Below are 17,657 nucleotides of genomic sequence, written 5' to 3' on the forward strand. Positions count from 1 at the left end.
AATGTTGGTCAATGGCAAATTCCTTCGTAAGCAAAAACAAATACAAGTGCTACACCATCAGCTAGCATAAGTGTACACTTTATGACACGCTGACTGGTATGTTTCAGTTAAAGCCATTGGACCCTTTCGGTACAGAAAAAACAAATTCACAGATTTACAAATAATTTACAGGGTTTACAGAAGGTAATTGGTGTTTATTTTTCACCAAGTGATCTTTGTACAGATATAGGATGCCAACAATAGTGGTATGTGCAATAGTTACACGCGAGGTCTACGTCATAGTAGCGAAAGGTAAAAAGGAACATTTTTCACAATGAAAGTAAAAAGGGCTCACGGGTTGCGTCGGGCGGGATGCATTGGAGCTGATGCAACAACATTGCATCATGATAATGGACATGACTCAACAATTGCCATTGCTCCATTTTATATAAATGTTACCTTTGTCCAAACTTAAAAGTCGTTCACCCTGGTGAAAAGAAGTTTCCCGAAGGCTTTTCGTAATTATTTGATAACAATATTTATAAAGGTTTTGCAACGGCATAGGCCTACAGATATTACATCAGATCCTAGACCTACAAAAGAAGCATTAGACCCAGTAACTGGGGAGCTGTAGCATTCTTCTTTTTTTCTCTCGAAATTTTGACATTATCGGTCATCTAGTATGAAGCGATTAATGTCAAAATTTTGAAAAAAAGGAATACAGCGCCCCAGATACTGGGTCTACATACGCATACGAAATGTGAACCTAAAAACAAAAGAGGTCATTGAAACACCATGTGCTCTTACTCATCCACACAGTGTGCAGTCAATGTCCACAAAGTAACTGCATGATGAAACACAGATAGTGTAGGGCGCGGCCCTCATCGTCAGTTTGCCAGTACACTAGCGTATACTAGTCCGGAGGGCGTCCCTCATTTGAACCCTTCCTTTTTTTCACCCCCCCCCCCCACCCAACCGTATAAAAATGCGCAACATGCCAAGGGGTGGATTTCACAAAGGTAGTCCTAACTTAGGACTAGTCCTATAGGCAATGCTAAGAGATAGGACCAGTCCCAAGTTAGGATGAGTTACTGGTCCTAACTTAGGACCAGTCCTATCTCTTAGCATTGCCTGGGACTAGTCCTAAGTTAGGACCACCTTTGTGAAATCCACCCAAGGTTCTGTATATTAATAGCTCACAAAATATGACATCGAATTTGATGAATGTTGTCAAAGCGCGTGTTTTGATTTGTTCAATGTTGAGACGGGTTGAAAAATCTAATCCTCCTAAAAAATAGGTTTACATCATGCTATGCCGTCCGTGCTACAATTTTTCCAATTTATTGATTATTGTTCGATTCTTGTTCGGCATTTTGAGTGGCTTAAACAAATGTTGAATGTTCCCTTTCACTTTTTTTGTTACAGGCTGAGATTGATCTGAACATGGACAATTTCCAGCTCAATGATCGTGATGGAGTGGTTATATGGCAACTTCAAAGGGCTGTGTGCCATCGGAGATTCACTGAGCATGCATCGACCTAAACTGTTTTATAGCCGAAAAATGTTAGTCAATGGCAAATTTACTCGTAAGCAAAAACAAATACAAGTACTACACCATCAGCTAGCATAAGTGTACACTTTATGACACGCTGACTAGTATGTTTCAGTTAAAGAAACACGTTGCCTTGGATCGGACGAGTTGGTCTATAAAAAGCGTTTGCAATAACTGGGTAAGAGTTCATCATATTTTAATTTACAGATTCTTCTTTAGCCATAAACACACCACCAGCCTTTTAATTATTGATCTTAAAAGGACAGGCATAATTGCCCTCGGGCCGGTTATTTATGGCAGATTATAAATAAAAAATGTATAAGACTTGATGGGGGGGGGGGCTAGGGCTTCATCGCTTTATAGCAGATTCAAAATCTAATTTAAAAAAAAACCAACGCCACACTACATAGGCCTAATTGTCTCTTGCGATATGTTGATATCATAATAATAATAATAAAGAATAGGGCGCCAAAGTCCACCAAATGAGGTGCTCAAGGCGGACGGGAGGGGGAACCACACACAATAGAACAATTATAAGCATATTGCACCTATTAGATACTCCATTATACTCGTTTCGGGAAGAGATGGGGTCGACTGGCTAATATCTTTATGGTTTGTTGAACTCCATAAGAACACTTCCTCCGTAAAACCAGAAAGGAAAAAAACCGATATAAAACCGGACTACAAAACCTGAAAACTTGAAGTGTCGCTCACAGTCACACGCGATCTCTTCATTCAATGGAGAGTTATTAGCTAGCCTACCACACTCAGTCGATCGATCTCTCGCACACCTACTATAGCCGAACTGTCGCTTGATTCTAGGTATGTGATGATCCGACACTTCAAGCATCAAATAAAGTGAGCGATTTGTTTTTCTTGTCGAGACTTTCGTTTTCGTGATTTGAGACATCAAGTTTACGGAAACACCTTGTGTTTATCTACTTGCTAAGTAGATTTGGTCTTGTGAGAATGTTGTCATGCTATAATTTGTATTCTACTACAGCGGATTTTCGGAACTCAGAAGACTTTACTGAAAAGAACTGTCCTGCCTTTGAAAGGTAGAAAATCGGCAGAGACTAGCTTTGGTGGTAGATCGAAGCTACCTCCATGATCGAGGACTTTGGCGACTGTACATGGAAGTGAATACTCATTGAATTGGTCTCAACGTTTTTCGACTAGCTTGCTCTATAAATTTGTATCGGGGATAAAGAACTTTCATTTTGGTTTTACCCTTACACCGACGTGTGTAAGCACTTTATACTCAATACTTTTCCGAGTCCTGTGAAAAACAATTACTCGGGTGGGATTCGAACCCCGACCCTTACAATTCAATAGAGCAGTGTCTATAGCTCCCCCTAGTCATCGTCAGGAGACTCTGGTTGATTTACAGTCTATGGAAATCAATTACCTGACGACATAAAGGTTTTGACGATGCATTTAATAACCCTTCCCCTCGTTCTGATGGCGACATCACTTGCAATAATTGCTGATGACCATTCCTGCCAACAAGGATGGCAGTACTATGCTGGTTATTGCTACAAGGCTGCAACCATTGATACGAAACTAAACTTCATTCCTGCTTACGAACTGTGCCGGGATCGTGACAACGGTAAGTTGATCATCCCAACATCCAAACGGGAGAAAGTGTTTCTAAAGGAAGCATTCACAGATGAATTCTCACCCCTTGGTGATAAAGAAACTTCTGGACAAGTCTGGCTTGGCTGCAACGCACTTAACGAAGGCGTTTGCTCGACGGGAGCAACTGTGGACGAACCTGAAGCTTGCTACACAATGAGTTTGGTTTCTCTCAAGATGTTTAAAACCAGCTGCTCTTCTGAACAGAGACGAGTCATCTGTGTAAAAGTATCTTCATCTCTTCGCAGCCTGACCAGTGTCGATCGAGATGATGCCGTGACCACACCCAGATGCCTGCTTAACCACACCTATCAGGAAATCCCACTTCTGCACCCTGTTCAATGCTACTTTTCCTGTTTAAAGGATACTAACTGTCTCTCCTTTAACCTGTCAGGGAAAGCGTGTCAACTCAACAATGCAACCATCTCACAGGTTGATGTTGATGAGTTTGTTATCGCGACTGGGAGATGTGCAACTTATAACTTAAACTACATCGCTACTTAAAGGGAAGGTATACATGGTAATTCTAAGAATATGTGTTAGAACAAAAACTTACTTGGTCACGAGCAATGGAGAGCTGTTGATAGTAACACATTGTTAGAGACGGCTCCCTCTGAAGTACGTAGATTTTTAGAAAGATTTTTAATAATAAAAGACTTCAGCTGAAGTATTTTATTATGCACCTGAAAGCAAAGATTTGTGCTATCAACGGCGTTTTTTTCATCTTGCAACTGCGAGGACCAATCGAGTCAAAATGTTCACATACATTTAGTAACCTCTTAAAATTAATGTCAATACAGAATACTGAGAGAGGTAGGGCCTACAGCAGCTGTTGATAGTACAAAGTATTATGAATGTGGTTATGGACAATATGTAAATTTTGATTCCCCAGAATTTGAATATGCGAAACGTTTCGTTCAGGTAATTTCTCAGATTTTATTTTACATTCAACAGCACAAGCGCCAATTACAGGACGGATAGAAATATTACCCCCCAAAAATGTTGTAATTCTGTGTCATGACCATTATTACTTCGTATTTTTGGCGATATCACCCAAAACGCCACCACGTTTTGAAATGAAATTTTCACAGGTCTGTTTTATTGTATATATTTACATTCATATAGGATTCAAATAATCGAACGGTTAAAGACACCGGACACCTTTGGTAATTGTCATAGACCAGTCTTCTCATTGTGTATCTTAACATATGCATACAATAACAAACATGTGAAAATTTGAACTAAAATGGTCGTCGAAGTTGCGAGATGGTAAGGAAAGAAAAACACCCTTGTCACGCAAAGTTGTGTGCTTTCATATTGAATTCGAGACCTCAAAATCAAATTCTGAGGTCTCGAAATCAAATTCAAATATTTTGGTGAGGAATAACTTCTTTCTTGAAAACGACGTGCTTCAGAGGGAGCCGTTTCTCACAAATGTTTTATATCAACAACTCTCCATATTGACCGCTAACAAGCAAGTGTTTATTCTGACAACTATTTTGAGCAATTACCAATAGCATGCAGTACCTCTATACAACGTCGCAAAGCATATCGCGTGACTAATGTTAATGTTTGGTAGTAAAGTTCTTAGATACCAGTGAAATGACACAAACAAAACTCTTTCGTGGACAAGTCTTTTATTTCTCAAAATCTTCGGCATTTTCAATGTTGTGGTAAGGTAGGGACAAAGTGAAAATCAGTTTTTAAATCTTGATCATTCTTACATTAGACCTCTATGAATTTATCAATTCACACCTATATGGCAAATAACAGAAATAACAGTTGATCGTCCCCTCCCTCATCCTTTTTTTGAGGCCGCATCTTTTTTTTTTTAACTCTTTTTTTAAACCTTTTTTTTCAACAAGATTTTTTGGGGGTGTATTTCTCATTAAATTTAGTTATCTTTTACGAACTTGCAACTAAAAAAAGTAAGTGGTGACTTTAAACTGAAGAATTGATGGCCACCTTTACAAGAAATAAAAAATAAAAAAGGATAATAAAGGAAGCCTTTGTGACATGATGTCTAGTATACTTTGGTCTTTACTCTTCCATAAAAACATTTACATTATTCATACAGAAAATTATGAAATCGTTCACATTAAAAAAAAAAAATTGCTTGTTTAGCTAATATTCAACCGACCATGCTAGCCGAGGCTTTGTTTAATGGAAAGATCTATAGATGCAGGTCATTATGATTGTAATCATAATAAGCCATAATGGGTTTTGTCATGCAGTAGACACCCTCCTCTCACAGGGCTGTACAGCACTGAGCTAATCCAGACAGGTTGTCACAATTTAGATATTTAATGAGCTCTAAAAACCACCACAAATTAGAAGGGCAAACTTTATTGGTTTGGCTTTGAATAATTTATCAAAATTTGGATCAAAATAAAGCCATTTTGAGACTCGGGGACACAATACTATGTCAGTTTTAAGTTCGGGTGAATTTATCTGTAAACACCCAAAGCAATCTAGTGCACCTCTCAAAAATCGCTTATTAGGTTACTAACGTTAATATTGAGCACAAACGCTGCAACTAATTGCAAATTTTATTAGAACTTTGCAATATTCACGCACTATTGGGTTTGGGTAAATATGTCGGTGTACACCCAAACCAAACAGTGCACTCCTATTGTAAGACTTACTTATTTATAATTGGTTGGTAAATAACATCAATAAATAATATTGAGTTGAGACTTTTGCAGCTTTGTTGTAAAAGCTTGAAAGGTTTTATTATTAAGTAATGAGGGTTATGTCTCATTGCGTGGACACACAAGGAATACATCTTCCTTTTGGCTTTAACAGCTCTATCCTTACGTCTTGCCTACTTTCTGATGAGGGTAATGTCTCATTGCATGGACACACAACGAATACATCTTCCTTTTGGCTTTAACAGCTCTATCCTTACGTCTTGCCTACTTTCTGATGAGGGTAATGTCTCATTGCGTGGACACACAAGGAATACATCTTCCGTTTGGCTTTAACAGCTCTATCCTTACGTCTTGCCTACTTTCTGATGAGGGTAATGTCTCATTGCGTGGACACACAAGGAATACATCTTCCTTTTTGGCTTTAACAGCTCTATCCTTACGTCTTGCCTACTTTCTTTTTCTTCTTCTTTTTCTTTTTCTTGGTTGCAACCTTATTGGCAACATCACCTGAAGAGAAAGAAAAAATCAAACTTTGTGTCAGAGGCAAGTCGATCGATAGTCAATTGTAAAAGTATTATACAGGATGATGTAGAGCTAACAAAATAGTGGCAGACACAACAAATTAGCTGTGTTAGTCTGATAGATAAAACAAGAAAGGTAGTGGTAGCACTCAAAGGCTAACTAATTACATGCTTAAAGACACTGGACACTATTAGTAATTGTCAAAGACCAGTCTTCTCACTTCGTGTATCACATGCATAAAATAACAAACCTGTGAAAATTTGAACTAAATTGGTCATCGAAGCTGCGAATTAATAATGAAAGAAAAAATACCCTTGTCACACAAAGTTGTGTGCTTTCAGATGCTTGATTTCAAGACTTTAAATTCTAAATCCGAGGTCTACGTCACTTCAGTAGAGGGAGCTGTTTCTCACAATCTTGTATAAATCAGTCAATCAATCAGAGGGAATTTATATAGCGCCAAAATCAACCAAAGTTGTTCAAAGGCACTCAACCTCTCCCCATTACTCGTAATCAAGAAAGGTTTTATGCTAATAATTATTTTGAGTAATTACCAATAGTGTCCAATGCCTTTAACTGCAAGAGCTTTTAGCAGCAACTTCCGGCAGACAGTGTTCAATGTTTAGTGTGATCAATCATGCACATGAAATAAAAACATGTGATCAATCATGCACATGAAATAAAAACATGTGATCAATCATGCACATGAAACAACAAACCTGTGCACATTTTGACTCACTCCAGAATACGAGTCAGTAGAAAGTGAAATACCATGCAACTTTTTTAGCATGTACACATTGTTCTTAAGTTTGGTTGTAACCACTAAAATCAGCTTTTGTGTTTCAGAAGGTTTTCAGATTTTTCTCTAATATGATTTGAGTAGTATGAACTTCATAATCAGTAAGCTTTCAGACTCAATTTAATCAATGATCATTTTATCCTTACAAATCCTGTTTAATACCTTTAAATAATCAAGTGAAATTGAACCAATGATGTTTGGGGTTGAACAAAGAATTGACTAGAGTGGGATTCGAACCAACGACCTCCGGATTAACGTGCCGGCGCTTGAACTTGGACCAGTAACATAAATGACATAAAAAAAAGGAAAAGATATTATTAAGTTTTACCTTTTATATTTTTGGTTATATTTTTTGGAGGAAACGTTGCTGGTATACGACCTACCACCATCTGACTTGGTAGTATCAAATTTGTGTCAAGTGGTAACCATGGCAACAGAGGAGGCGGGCAGGGTTGCATCATTGGAGTATTGATGTGAGATTTGTGTAGATCATAGGGAGACCTGAAGAAGGGAAGTAGGACAAAATAAAATGTGAAGTGTTGAAGTTAAATCAATAAACTAATTCAAATGATTACTTTAATAGTAATAATAATAATAATAATAATATGTACTGTTTTAATTACTTGATTTGCGGTGGTGGTTGTGGGTAAACCTGTTTTTAATAACAGGCTTTTAGATATTTTTTCCTGAAATATAATCAAAAACTGCTCTATTTACATGGATTTTCCTGTCGAATTGTGGATTGTAATACACATTTTTATTAAAGGTTCATAAATATTTATTCTAGAAGTTTGATTAAAACCTGATCTTATTACCAGGATTTTCCTGTTGTGGTTTAGGATTGTAATATAAAGGTTTTTAATCAGTGATGTTAAGATTTAGAAAATGCTTCTCTCTTTTAAAACTTTAACTATTATTGTTGGAAACTATTTTTTGTGCATCTAATTTGTAATGAATTCTTTTTTTTGTTAGTCAGTAAATAAACTTGAATGCTTTTTAGGTCAGATGAGAAAATCTTTTTTGCTTTTAACTGGTAAACTTTGATGAAACAAATAAAATTGAATTGACTTGAATTGAGTTTCCAGTGGTGGTTGTTGATTGTATACAGTTTTAAAAGGTTCTTAAATATTTATTCCTGGAATCTATTGAATGTGTATTACAGTATTAAAAGGCTTGGAGATATTTTTCCCTGAAGTATAATTAAAACCTGTTCTAATTACCTTAATTTTCTGGTGGCGGTTGTGGACTGTAATTTACAGTTTAAATAAGAGGTTCATAGAAATTTGTCCAGAAAAAATAATTTCAAACTGATCTAATTACCTTGACATTCCTGTTGTATAAAAAATATCACAGGCATGTTACTCGGGTGGGATTTGAACCCAGGACCCTTGCAATTCTAGAGCAGTGTCTTACCAACTAGACTACCGAGGTTGCCCAGTAGCTAGAGGCAGTACGAAATACCTTGATTTTCCGGTGTTGGTTGTTGATTGTAATATACAGACGTGCATATCACCAGCTGAATGACACAGCAAGTAGTGACCTGCAGATAAACTGGACGAGAAAAAGAAATTCATATCAAAGATTTGACTGAAAATATGTCATTGTGATTGGGTTAATAGTATAAAACATTGTGAGAAACAGCGTCCTCTGAAGTGACGTAGTTTTCGAGAAAGAAGTAACTATTAGACGAATTTGATTTCGAGACCTCAGATTTAGAAATGAAGGTCTCAAAATCAAGCATCTGAAAGCACACAACTTCGTGTGACCATGGTGCGACAAAGGTGTTTTTTTCATTCATTAATATCTCGCAATTTCGACGACCGATTGAGCTCAAATTTTCACAGGTTTGTTATTTTATGCATATGTTGAGATACACCAACTGTGAAGACTAGTCCTTAACAATTACCAATAGTGTCCAGTGTCTTTAAGGGAGAACGAGTGTACATACAATTAAAAACAAAAGACTACTACACTACTACTACCACACAGGACCAGTCAAATGGTTTCTGCAAGTAAAAATCCACTCTTGTAAGAAGATGAATTTTAGAAACGTGATGAATAAATGGTTTTGATATGTTACCTTGTAAGTTTATCCAGTACTTGAGATATCATCTTCATACACTGAGACGGCCTGCAATGGAAAATAATATTAATTACATCTTAGATGTTAAATCCCTGAATACAAATATTTTAATAGCGCAAAATCTATCACAAGAAGTGTCTACTTACTGGAAAGATGGCTGTTCCCAAATGGAACTATTCATGTCAAAGTGTTCCAGCAGTATCAGGTCAGAGGTCAATGCGTTCATACGACCTAAAAGTAGGTGCAACAAAATCACTAGTTAACAAATTAAGCCTTGACCTAGATGAAAAAATGTAATCTGTACAGAAGAGGCCCATATATATGGCTTTGCTTACCGTAAGCGAAGAATCTAAGCTCATGGCAGCAGAGAATTATGCGCTAACGTCAAGCGTATTTCATGTTTTAGCAGGGAATCTTTGCATGTCGCAAGTGTACACCAAATTACTAGTCATTCTTTGCTCACACAGCTAGCAAAGAAATTCGGCGCTTGCAAAGTAAGCAGATAATGGTGATTGAAACGCAGAATTCTGCGGTAAGCAGAGTCATTATAGAGAGCCCAGAATGTTTCGCAACTCATTACCAAAAAACAAATTCCACCGAAGATATGTAAATGTACCTTGAATGACCTTTGACCCTGGTTGTAGCAGCAGGCTAATCCACAGCTTGGTGAGTTCACTTACGCTTATTTGCTCAAAACCAAAGTGAGGCTGAAACTCCATCTTTGAAAGGATGCTTGTCACTTGACCCTGGGGGAAAGAAGACAAAAGTTGTCAAGAGGTTTTTTCACAAAGTGAAAGTAAAGATGTTTAGTAAAGTTTTCCAACATGAAACAGAGGAAAATCAGAGCATACTGATTGAAACTTTGAGTTTAATTCAACGGTTCTTTTCAGAACCACCCCAACTCATTTAGAGATAGTCATTACATGATGTTCCGGCATACTTCCATATGAAACAGTGTTTGTTCATTTGCAGTGACCATAGACCATCTAAATTGGGTTAAAAAAAGAGTAGCTAATCAAAGCACAATAATGCTTACCAGAATAAGGTTACCAGCCAAACTACTCAGTCACGTGTACAGTTTGTGACTGGTATCCAGCTCATCCTGCTGAGCAGAGCATTTTTAAGCAACATTTTTGGCTTGAAGCAGCTCTATGAATTTGGGTCCAGATCTCACTGACACAGTGAGGGATGCTCTATTTGATTAATTTTGTTTTCTTGAGTTTTTCTTTACATGAAAACATCCTCACCTTGTTGAGATTTGTAACTCCAGAGGGCGCACTCACCGCATTAATGTCGCTCCTCACTAAAATGTTGAGTTTTCCGAATCTCCACAGAGTGTAATCAACCCTTCCATCCATTTCACTCTTATAAGTAGAAGGATCCTCAACACAAAGGTCACTCTGACCTTGCACACATGGAAGAGTTATGAGCGGCTTGGGAGGAGACTGATTCTCCATCTTGCTACTGTGTAGCTTCTGCTGGAGTTTGAGTATTGAGTCCATTGTAGACTCCTCTCCAGTCGTTTTACTCTGCTTTTTAGTGCGAGTTTTAACAGGTAGCCTTTTTTGAGTTTTAGTTTCAAGAGGTTGAGTAATTGCTTGGTGGGAAGCTGTTTTAGAAACTTTGGTTGAGTTTTCATTTTCAATGATAGGCGTTGGTTCTTCTCTGGTGGCAGTCGAGTTGTCTGAAATGTTAGCTTTATTATTCATTGTGTCTGATGACTGGGCAGGATCAGTATTACTGCTAAGGGGATAGTTTTGATTTTGACTATCTCCAACTTTTGATAAGGCAGCTACAACTGCTTCTTCACTTCCAGTCGTCACATTCTTAGATCGGAGATTGTATCTCTTACAAGGTATGAGATTTTCTACGTCCGACTTGGGCATCTCCTTGTGGTTGGCATCGGGGGAATGGGGTGATGTTTCGGGATCAGATGGGCAACACATGACAAGTGTTTTTCCTCTTTGGTCCTGAAAGGGTGGAGACATGGGTGACTCAGGTACCAAAGTTGCACCCCTGGCTTGGGGTGTGTGGGATAAGGAACCATGATCAACCCCTTTCTGACTGGGTGGGGGCGAGAGGGGCGAGTCTGTTATGAGCGCATCTTTCTTAGAAATAAGAGATGACTCTGTCTTGGAATTTGGTTTTCTGTCAGATGTGTTTCTTACTGATGAACATGCGCTATCCTCTGACTGTTTAGATAATGTCGGCGAGTCTTGTGTTGCAGTCTCTGGTTGGTGAAGTTTCTTGAGGCGACAACTTCTTCTTGGTGCGGATAATGGGTCTGTTGTCAGCTCACTACTTGCATGCCGTTTTCTTGGCCTATTCGCAGTTCGTTCAGATGCGCTCTGCTGATTCTCTTGAGCGCAGTCCGATTTAATTTCTTCTTGTGGAGTATTATCAACAGAATTTTGCTTAAATTGTGTTTTGGTGCTGGAAAGTGATAGATTATCTTGACATTTCCTAATCTGTGGGGATTCAGGATCTGAGCTCAAAGCAATCATTAATTCTCCTTCACTGACATCACTCTCTAAAGCAAATGCATTTCTCTCCGCGTTGAAAGTTGACTGGTTTAAGATTGAAACTTCCTGCCTGGGTTGTGCGGAGCTATCTGATGACACGCCTAACATCATACTGCGCTGGCAAGATGTCTCAAGATTTGAAGATGTATGGCTGGACTTTTCTTCTTTATATTCCAGCGACTCATGTGCACTTATCTCGCTATCAGATGAAGAAGGTAAAGTCGTTCCTATTTTGTCATGAGTTTTCTTACCATCTGAAGAGATTATATCAGAGGGTGTTTTGTTCAGTTCCTTTGGAGGATTATTGTTGGGTGCTGGAGAATGCGGAAGAATGGATACGTTGATATTTGTATCACCCAAGATCTCCCGAGTCTTCTTGTTCACTGTAGGCTGATTCTCAGTCTTAATAAAACTGGTGACCCGAGCGGACTGGTGCTCCTCTTTTGCGATATCAAGACATTGTATCTTTAAATCACCCTCTTCAGATGCTCCTCCGGGTTTAAGACTTACTTTAGTTTGCTTTAAAGTTTTATTGTCTGATTTACAAACAGCTGATCCAAATGTCTCCAGATTGCTCAAATCAAGCTCCTGACTGTCAAAATAATTGTTGGAAATTTCAGGAGATTTCTGGCTTTCATTTGTTACCTCTTCGTCACTCTCACAGTCATGATTACTAAAATAACTCTCAGTAGTCTCATTTTGAATTAGGTGTGCACGTAGGGCTGCGGAGTGGAATGTTCTACTACCTTCATGGGGGTAGTATGCATTTGTGAGGGGATCGCTGATGTAAACTGTCTTGACAGAAACTTCTGCGTCTGGTAGCCGAGTTGATTTGACGTGAATAGGAATCTGCCAATTCTTATCAAAATCTGGGGCGTGGTTGTCAGCAAGAGTTGCTAGCGATGCAGTTGCAATGACGACATTGGCTTGATATTTTGTAGCTAACTTCACAACATTTTGATCATCGATCAGCTCCTTCAGATAAAAAAAGTCAATATTAAGATTAAATGTCATATCTTAACAGTAATACAATAAACATTGGTGTGTCGGTGTGGTGTGTGGAAAACATCTTAGATGAAAAACTACAACTAGGCATCTTGAAGGGAATGTGGTAATTATCTATGGCTCAATTTCATGGCTATATGCTTACTGCCAAACTCTTGGCTTATAATCACCATTCATATCGTGCAACCCATAAAATATGCTTGACATAAGCGGGAAATTTCCTTCTTCCATAAGCACCGATTCTTTGCCTCTGGTAAGCAGAGCCATGAAGTTGGGCCTTGCTTAAAAGACAGGCAAGATACTTCACAGAGACAATTGCCTCCTCCATTGCCCCTGGTCATTGCCTCTGTGACCCTTGAATGTTCCAATAGAAATTTACAATTTCCTCATGGACGTGCCCTTTACCAAGGAGAAAATTCCTTGGTGTCCTTCTAGGTGCCCTTGCCCTTTCAAATATGAAGCATCAGGCCTGAAAGGTAACGGTGAACAAAACAGGTTTTAGACAATTGTCAGCTTACATCTTAAACATTTACTTCAGAAGATAAACCAACCTTTAATTTAGTAACAGTATTTCCGGTGGCTGCTGGCTTGGTTTGACTCTTTATCTGGAAAGATGTCGCAACATTCTGATGAAGTTTTCTGTCAATGGTCGACTCATCTACAATCCTTGGTTCTCCCTGTTTGATCAAATATCAAAAAGTAAATCATTCCTAAGTAGGATTTGAAACTTTGCATGGTGGAAAAACCGATATGGAAAGGTTTGCGGTAACACCATGTTATTAATTCCTTAATCTGTTAGTGTTAATAAGAAGTAAATATACCTTGGGGTACAACCATGAGTAAATTATTTTGGAGGAAAGTGTCTGCAAGTGCCTGAATACAGACGGTGTGATCTCAATGTTTCAAACAGTACACTGCTTGTCTCCAGAAGACAATCAGAGTATACTCCAGAGTACACTGTTCGAAATGTCCAGCCCACTCCAGCTATTTTCAGAGCAAACATTCTTCCCGAGATATTTTGGATGGTTGTATCCGCAGGTTTAGTAACTTCTTATTTTCCATACCGAGCAAAGCTTCACTCATCACTTAAATCTATTATCATTAAATGCACAAAATAAAAAGATAAAGGTGTCAATCATGAAATAAAAAACCTAACAAAAAAAGATATACTTAAATGTGAAAACAGAGGATAAAAAGAGATTGACTTAAATTCTGAAATAGGAACATATTTACTCAGAATATCCCTTCTATGTCAAAACAGCGAAAATTGACATTTTGAGAAAAGAAAGTTCAGAGAAAAGCTGTTTTGCCATAACAACGGGACGAAGTGTGAAAAGAGGCTGTTCTAACCACATCCGAACATAGTGTACATGCATTTGAAACTTTGAAATTGAAAAAGAAAAACCTACATTTATCCATGATTTTATGTAAAACACAAGTTGGGCAGTTTTGTCATGAGAGTGACAAGAGGAATGTCTCACCAAGACTAAGAGACGAGAACCAAACGTGAGAACAGGATCTGATGGGAAGACGTTAGATGAGACGATACCAACAGTCTGATGTAAACTGTAATGTTGCGGAAGATTCTTCACTCTCCTTTCTTGAGATTGCCAGTGCTTCTAAAAAATTAAATGATTAATCCAACATATTGTCAAAATGATTAAATTACAATGCTTTTGTTGTGCACAATATTTAAAGTTGTCTTTTTAACTTCGTGTGGTGTGCCATTTTGTGATGGCGCAAACTTTGTTTCGTTGCATGATTTTAAAATGTGCATGGAAATGATGGAAATTATTATTAAAAATGTGCGATTTGAATGTAACACGGACACCGGCCCGTGTTAAATCCAGAAGTTTATTTTCCAAATTTTTCAACACTCAAATACATTATTGTGCACTACTTACAAGGACTAAATTGTACAAGGCAAAACCGTTTTTGTGATAGTCGGTGATTAAATACATCAGAAATGGGGTAGGACTAAATTCATGTACACGTCATACAAATGCCACAATGTGTTTTCCAACTTGGTGGAATGACTACTATTTTGATCTTGTTATGACACATCAGCTCAAACTTAATAATAATAATACCATTTATATAGCGTCTTTTCCTAAGGTTACAAAGCGCTCAGAGAATGACAGGACAAAACGAAAAAGGGAATGCAAACAAAAACCAAGAGGAAAACCACAACTAGGCAAAGCTTGCAGCATTCAGCCAAGAAAGTCCCGCGAAAAGCCGGTCTCTCTTTGACTAGAACTGCAGGCCAAGCAAGCGAGATTTACTGATTGAAAAAAAATGTTTTCAGAGACCTTTTGAACAAGGTAACAAAGCTAGAACTTTTGGTTGAGTTTGGAAGGGAATTCCACATCCTACTTGCCTGTAGAAACTGCATGGCTAGTGGAGACAGCTGCTCATAGTCCTTAGGGTTGCTTCTTGCAACTCGTTCTGCATATTTCATAAAATCCTGTTGTTCCTTGTGAACCGTAATCTGTAACTTCTAAGACAAGACAAGGAAAGAAAAATATAGTTTTCTGTTATTTAATTGTCTGCTTACTGCTCAATTAGTCGATTTTTATAATGTTAAATCATTAGCAAAATATCTGGCCCCAAAAATACAAAGCAGGTTTTTAAATTATGGTTTGTTTTTGGAGGGGAAGAGTTGCAGAAATCGATCAGCAATTAAGCTTGGAAAGCAGTTTTTTCTGCTTAACAGCTTGATGAAATTGTGCCCTGGAGGCCACATCTCTAGAGGCCATGGTATCTTGTTGCCCCTGGTCTTGGCCTTGATTCCCATTCAAAAGTTTGTTTCCCATGGACTTCAAGATTTTCCAATGGAAATGCACTTTGTAAAATGAAAATGGCCTTGCCCTCTCAAATTGACATTCAAGTCTGATGCACCTACATGCACCAATCCTGTCCGCCATTTTGGGTGTCAATTTGGGAGTCAAAATGCAGAAATGGTAGACGCGCCTTGGAGGTGCACTATGCAAGGGATTCATATCATGAATGATGGTAGGAGACTTTGAAGAGGTTCGGGGTAGGATGGGGGAATTCTCTTACCCTCAGTTGTTGTTTCTCTGTGATAAGTTCCGGAGATGTTGTGTACCGTGACTGGTTGGAGTGTCTGAGTCCATGTTTCTGCCACAGCCCAATATAGAGCTGCTGTTGAGCATGAGTCAAGGAGGAAAATCTAGAAATGTAGAAAATATAGGAAGTTTTAAGGGATTTTTACTTCTTCTTTTCGACCTAAAGGTTATCAGAAAAATTAACATTTTTGACATTCCAAGTGCGAACTTAATACCTTCTATCAAAATGTTCATAAAAAAGATGCGACTTTTTCAAATCTTTCCATAGAATCTAGGTTGGTCAGTTTTGTGAGGGCCTTGTCAGGCCTGGTGACCATGGTTACTGTTGCCCCTGGTCTTGGCCTTGGTACCCCATAGCAAAATTAAAATGGCCTTGCCCTTTCAAAGATGAAATTCCAGGCCTGCACTGTCCCAAGCCAACTCATGCAAACATGAGTGTTCTGAGCAGGATAATCAGTTACAGTTACTTTGTTATTTTATTCCTACTGCAGCAGCTAAGCTGATCAGCCGTTAGGGGGCACGCCGCGCCAGCATAGCTGCACTGTTGAGCTTCCCTTGCTGGCAGCCCCCTGCTGGGTCATTGGGTAACCCGTTAGCCATGGATGCATCTCGTTCACTCGATGATTGGACTTGCATTGTATCAATAAAAGCTCTTGCAAAAAAATACTTAATGGCCTGACGTTTCGAACCTAGCAGAGTCTTTCTCTTAGCCTTCGACCCTAGCAGAGTCTTTCTCTTAGCCTTCAAGCCTTCAAGGGTCAGAACGTCAGGCCATTAACTATTTTTGCATTTATACCCTTGGTCCATTTGGTTGGTAAGTTGTTTGCTAATTCTATTTTCTCAAAAGAAACTCTTGTCGGAGGCTCATAAAAACACAACAAAATCTCTCCTTGTCTCCTTGAAAACTGTGTGAACCTGAAAAGCTAGCTTAAGTCTATTCAACAATACCTTGGGTATGGACATTGTGGTTTTGGACTCTTTAGAGTCCATCGCTTCGGTTTCAGATGATCCTGAGGGACGACATTGACACCTTTGTGAATCTGGTCAGAGAGTGATCGAGAGCTTTGGATTGGTTGACCAGGTGGTATCACATGACCTCTAGAAGTAGCTGGATTACGCTGTTTGGTGTTGGATGGTTTTCTGACAAAAGAAGAAAAATGAATGCGTGGTAAATTTGAGAAGCATGTTAGTACAAATTATAAATTGAATAATATGACTGGGCCCCAATACTAAAGTCAAACCATGTTCTAGGTCCCAAGTAGGGCTTTGTTATTCATATCATTATCTTAAATTAGACCCTCTTGTTATGTGTAGTCTTTTGAAATCAGACTTAAACTATAAAACTCAAGTTTAGAGGAACTCAACATCTCATGTTTCAGTCCATCCCGACTCAATTCCCCCCTCCCCCGAGTCAGATTAATTAACAATATTGCGATTCAGGCAGAGGGAGATTCGACACCCGCAGTGTATTGTCATGCATGACGTGCGCATGTATGGCCTTTATCTCTGTGTGGGTTCAACAGACCAAATCCAACCTCCTGGCTCCACAACCCCCAGTGCTGTGGGATGGGATTTTGATTGATTTACTACCTTTTTTTAAGTGGCGATCCTCCTTCCGCCGCGCGTGCATCGTAGGCTTGAAAAAGCTCAATGTCGAACCGGGGTTTCAAAGAAAAGTTCTCATATTCGTCTTCTGTGAAGAATGCAGAAGCGTCGCGATTTTTTGACATTCTAAAAATCCTCCCCAACTTCGAAAACAAAAAAACCGTAAAGTTTACAATTAATGTTGTCGGTATTTAAACGTCTGGTTCCAATCATCAGAG

At 38.6% G+C, this 17,657-nt stretch overlaps 1 protein-coding gene across 1 annotated transcript; it reads right to left on the reverse strand.

Annotated features, from left to right (window-relative positions):
- Positions 1-4,795: 4,795 nt before the first annotated feature.
- Positions 4,796-17,620, reverse strand: LOC139948651 (uncharacterized). Its single transcript, XM_071946863.1, has 13 exons — positions 17,425-17,620; positions 16,783-16,974; positions 15,809-15,938; positions 15,126-15,245; positions 14,230-14,367; positions 13,300-13,425; positions 10,469-12,718; positions 9,838-9,967; positions 9,368-9,452; positions 9,219-9,269; positions 8,600-8,689; positions 7,467-7,639; positions 4,796-6,324 (listed from the first exon to the last, which is right to left on the reverse strand). The coding sequence occupies exons 1-13, from the start codon at positions 17,562-17,564 to the stop codon at positions 6,254-6,256; spliced, it is 3,696 nt and encodes a 1,231-aa protein (XP_071802964.1). The 5' UTR covers positions 17,565-17,620; the 3' UTR covers positions 4,796-6,253.
- Positions 17,621-17,657: the final 37 nt, after the last annotated feature.

The sequence above is a fragment of the Asterias amurensis genome, chromosome 16 (assembly GCF_032118995.1).
Source record: "Asterias amurensis chromosome 16, ASM3211899v1".
NCBI classification, from domain to species: domain Eukaryota; kingdom Metazoa; phylum Echinodermata; class Asteroidea; order Forcipulatida; family Asteriidae; genus Asterias; species Asterias amurensis.